The sequence below is a fragment of the Corticium candelabrum genome, chromosome 14 (genome assembly GCF_963422355.1).
Source record: "Corticium candelabrum chromosome 14, ooCorCand1.1, whole genome shotgun sequence".
Classification (NCBI taxonomy): Eukaryota; Metazoa; Porifera; class Homoscleromorpha; order Homosclerophorida; family Plakinidae; genus Corticium; species Corticium candelabrum.
The window spans coordinates 4,128,157-4,133,156 of record NC_085098.1 but is presented as its reverse complement, the minus strand read 5'-3'; the positions used below and the strand labels follow the sequence as shown (position 1 = coordinate 4,133,156).

The 5,000-nt window shown below is 40.1% G+C and overlaps 1 protein-coding gene across 3 annotated transcripts in view; it reads left to right on the top strand.

Moving 5' to 3' along the window:
- The first annotated feature begins 2,502 nt into the window (after positions 1–2,502).
- LOC134189813 (putative helicase mov-10-B.1) overlaps positions 2,503–5,000 on the top strand; it is a 7,052-nt gene continuing 4,554 nt past the window's right edge. For 2 of the 3 annotated variants that reach the window (XR_009971545.1, XM_062658199.1), the window contains exons 1-5: positions 2,503–2,945; positions 3,015–3,260; positions 3,956–4,231; positions 4,300–4,552; positions 4,647–4,786. Coding sequence is in view for 2 of the 3 variants with exons in the window: in XM_062658199.1 (XP_062514183.1) it covers positions 2,554–2,945; positions 3,015–3,260; positions 3,956–4,231; positions 4,300–4,552; positions 4,647–4,786 (1,307 nt within the window). In the remaining variant the exon portion in view is untranslated. The remainder of the gene's footprint in view (positions 2,946–3,014; positions 3,261–3,955; positions 4,232–4,299; positions 4,553–4,646; positions 4,787–5,000) is intronic. The other variant, XM_062658200.1, reaches the window with a different exon arrangement.

Genomic DNA, 5,000 nt, shown 5'->3' with positions numbered 1-5,000 from the left:
GAACAAGCATTGTGCTGTTCCAGCGGTGGCCAGTTGACCGACGGCAATATCTGCGACAAGGAACCAACAATCGACCTGACGACGGCATCGAACAGTTGTTGGGTCGGATGGCACTTGAGCAAACGAGTGCTGCCTATGACTTTCACCTTCGATCGACCTCAAAGAATCCGACGTGTCACGATCTATGCGCTTTATCAGACTGTTGAAAACTCCACCATATATCCCTTTAATGATGTCACTATAAATTTTTGGCACAAAGGAAATTCTGTTTTGAGAAATAAATTATTTCGATGGAATGGTGTAAGTGGTGATTGGATTGATTCGCCTCTTCCTTTCACGATCGATGTTGAAGATTTGTGGGCGAAGGAAGTGACATTAGATCTTAGAATGGGTAATTACAGCAAAAAGCTGGCTCTCAGTGAAGTCACATTTATTGGCGGTGAGCAGTAAAACCTTCTACCGCGCATGCCTGATATTGCAATTGATGTTGTATTGTATGTTTGTGCAGTTACAGAAATGATAACCACGCCTTCACGTGAAACTGTTTGTCTGGGATGTGATACTTCGTTTCATTGCAATGTAACTGATCCTTTTTTGGCTGTTCGATGGTACAAAAACGTGACGCTGCAATCGAAAACTTTCCGTTTGATTTTAAATTTTCAATCATTGCTAATACTACGAAACGTTACCAAAAAGGATTTAGGAGTTTATGTATGCGAGGTTTACAATTCCACCATTTCTTTGTATTCCAGCGTCATTCTCACGATTCTTTCAGGTAACATTAATTCATTTAATTTAATGTTTGAAGCTAAACAAACTATTAATATCAATTTACTGTAAACAGTTACATTTCCAACTTTTAGCTCCAGGGCGACTGGCCAAGACGTACCAGCTACCTCAATTTCTTCAGGTTCAACTCTACCCGCTGTGTCTATCTATACCCATTTCAGAGAAACTTTTCTGTTTTTTAGATTCACCTTATTGGTATAAAACTGATATGTTTAGGGAAGTGGTTTTCAGCGTGGGCACTTTGCTCTTCGGTGTAATAATTTTCTGCATTGTCTATTGCTTGTGTTGTCGTCATCGCTTCCGAAAGCGTCCCGTGGCAGAAAAGCAACTCGAACTTCAAGCCTACAAGATGGAAAGAGCGGAGACCGTTCCCGACGTTTCGATACAAAGTTTGTACATGCAAAAAAATAATTGTAAGAAAAACAGTTGAGTCTTGTGAATTGGCGTCATAGAGTCGTTGTACTTTCTTTACCTATAGATGAAGCTTCAGCCAATGCAGACTATCAGAACTGTGGAGTTTTCGGTGCAAGAACAGAAGAGGGAGCAAGACCGTACAGCTCAGTTAACATACGGGATTCGGGCAATTAACGAGTACTACAGTACTACAATGTAGAGTGATAAACGGAACATACCTAGAGTACTAGAGGTACTAGAGTAGTCAGAAATTCTCGTATTTGAAGTCTAGTATAGAAACGCGTCTAAATTAGCATGAGTGTATGTTGTTTGATTACACGTGTTAGACCGTGTATGCGTGATTGATAGAGCTTCCTACCTCTAGAGCAATTAGATTACAAAATATTATAATGTATATTATAGTATGTATAGTTCAGGGTGTGTATTACTAAAAGATGATGTTTGGATATTATCTGCGCAATTGGAGAGATTAGACGTTTGGCTAGAGATGGTTGAGCTGACAAGCGTATGCAATCTCTGGCTTCGCCGCGCGCTCCCCGCACACACACACCCACACACACACCCACACACCCACACACACACACACACACACACACACACACACACACACACACACACACACACACACACACACACAAATCCTAGTGGAATTATTATATCCAGATTGATAACCCGTCTGGTTAATTAATTAATTAACCGGACATGCAGATTGTAAACGAGACATCCCTAGTTCTTTAATTAATTAAGTTAACCATGCAGTTCAATTTGTTAGCCTCTTTTTTGGTTAAATTAATTAATAACCGTCTGTCCAGTTTGACATCTTGATCTGCAACTAGAGCTGGTCTTACTTTTGAGTAAATTCTCCTCTTACTCCAAGCTTACCCCTTTCCTCGAAATACCCGGATAATGAAGTAGACTGAAGTCAAACGTCTCGAAAGACGTGCAAAAGTTAACACTACGAATACACAAGCCTACAAAGAGATAATTTAATTCCTACGTCTTCTACACAAAATTGTGTGTGTATGAAGTGATGTGGTAAATCTTTGATTCATGATTGATCGGTTACTTTAATTAACTAGATTAGATTGCCGTTTTCGTATTTAGTAGATTCTAGTTAGCAACAATTGAGCGTGAGCATGGCGGTATTACGGACACTCTATTCTAATTGTAGTTTCTAATTTACATAATTATAACAATGTAAGCCAAAGACGCTCTGTCACGTGTTTGACTGTGCACGCTTTTAGTAGTCTTTGACCTTTGACCGTTACAATACGGGAATTTGGCGCGATAGCGCGAGTTGGCTGGTGCGAGGTTTAGCGATTTTATCTATCGGTAGTTTTACTAATCTGTATGGAGCAATTCAGCCGTTTGAGCGAAAAACAGCGAAAAGCTGAAGTGCGAAAGTTTTACGACTATTTTACCGGTGAAGACAACTCTTCAAACATACCACGGGAACACCTTCGTTTCCTGTTCGATCAACACCGTCGAGATCGATGGCCAGAAGCCATGATGACATTCAACAACTACGTTTTTCTTCTTCAGATTTTGAAGATTCTTAGGAAAAGGAAAGCTGCGTTTATTGTGCGCCCTTGGCCACCAGAGCCAACAGACAGAGAAAAGCTAGAAAGGTACTCTGCAGACGTGCAAGAACTGTTAGAAACTGAAGAGATAGATAACATGACTGACAAGAAAGAAGTGACGAAGACGCTAATTAGCAGGATAATACGTAAGCCCTACAACAGGTGTGCACATGTATGCATTCTGGAGGCGTAGCCGCTTTGTAAATATTTACATTTTGTCTGTGATTTTAGGGAGGTGCTCATGCTCAACAAGTGTGACGTCAGTATCACTACTACGGGATCGGCGGTTGACGATGCAAAACTTGAATTGCCAGTAGTTGCTCTTGAAGATACTCTAGCCGCAAGCACTCCAACTAGGAATCGAACGGCTATAGATGTTGAGATAATCAATGATTCTGACTGTCATTCAAAGTCATTGCTAAACGTCGCCTTTCTAGAGGAAACGGATGGATTTCGACTGCTAGACAAAAGCACGAGGTATTAAGTATATCTATAGGCCAACAAAGAGTTACATGCTTGTCTTTACACACGTACCGGCTACCTATGTAATTTATTGCATGGGCGTGTTTTCAGTCAATTTTCAACAGATTGTAATTTGTAGATGTATGACTTTGAAACTGTTTTGTAATTCTGACAGATTTAAAGCACTGTACCTGTACACTGTAGCTGAATATAGGTGTTGTGTTACAGGCTTAAATTATAATTTATTACCACGTTGTTGGTTATTTTAGTACAGTATTAGTATACCTTGTAGAAATTTGTGCAGCAGGGATACTGATAGACAAATTTACCATTTAGTGGCTGGCGCCAGCATGCATGCTGTTTACTCTAAAGTACCATATTTTGTCATGACAACAGTTACTGGGATTGTCTTCGCGTAACCTGTGACTGCTTGATTCTATATTTGCATATACATCTTCTAAATTAATGACACCTTAGTTTAAGTATTTTAGTACATTAGTATGCAGAACAGCTAGAGTTTCTTTATTTTAAACTGTTGGAGACTGTAGGTCATGTGATCTATTTTGCTCAAATGTACCAATTTTGCTATGTGATTTGAAAGGGCAGATAGACAGACAGGCAAGCAAACAAAAAATAGTTAATGTATCAAATTGCTATCAAACAAAAACTTAGACAAACGTAGTGAACTAGCAGTCTTCATTTTGACTTAGAAGCGAACTTCCATCATCAAAAGTGGAAATACCCAAGAATGGAAGTTACATGATCATTGTCGTTTTTGCTCCAAAACACGTCAGCTTGTACAAGAACACTCTGGTGTTTGAGTTCCTTGATCACGACACTGGCAAGAAATTTCATATCATCCGCTTTCTTAAAGGGCGAGTGCACATCAGCGGCATGGAAATCTTGCAACCAACAGCTCCATACCAAAGAAAGAAATTGCATCCCAGGAGCAGACTTCCAATCGTAGATGGCATAAAGCCACCAAGGTTGGATGGGCCACTCTGTCAATTAATTAAATTATTAAGCAAATAGTAATAAACAGTTATTTTGCTAGACCTGATGATCGCATTGTGTTAAAACGACCTCTTTTGTATTACGATATTCCTAAGAAAATCAAGAGTAACATGAACAGAGACGAGCCACAAGGCGATCTAGAGACGTTGCTGCGTAGTCAGGATCCATTGCATCATACGGAGCGCCTGCAGGCTCTGTTATGGATTGAAGAAAGGCAAATGCATCGCGACATCAGACATTATGACAGACAGAAAGAAATGAAGTCAATTCCTCAAGGACATCTCGAGCTTGAGGTACGATGACGTTTCGCATCTCAGTGCATGCATGCATGTGTCTTCTTCGTAGAATTTTGTATGTAAATGCTCGTTGTTTGACGTCTGCTCTAAGGTTGCCGGGCTAGCTGAGAACAGGCCGTCTCTTTTGAAAGGAGACAATATACTTGCCACATGGGTAAACGCAAAGGAGAAATATAGAGGATATGTGCACAAAGTACTACTTGAGAAAGTTTGGCTCAAATTTGACCGCAGGTTTGTATAACTACAATAAGTAATAGACAAACGAATTGTTGCGTCCGCTTTCATGTAATTTTCGTATAATGAAACACCATGGAAGATCTTTGGTAAAATCTGCTTACTTCAATGACCTCATTGTGCCTATAGAAGTGAACTGCAAGCTAGACGCACATGCAAGATTTTGCTCTGCACCAGGCAGATTACCTCATTGCTGCATCCTTTCTGTCCG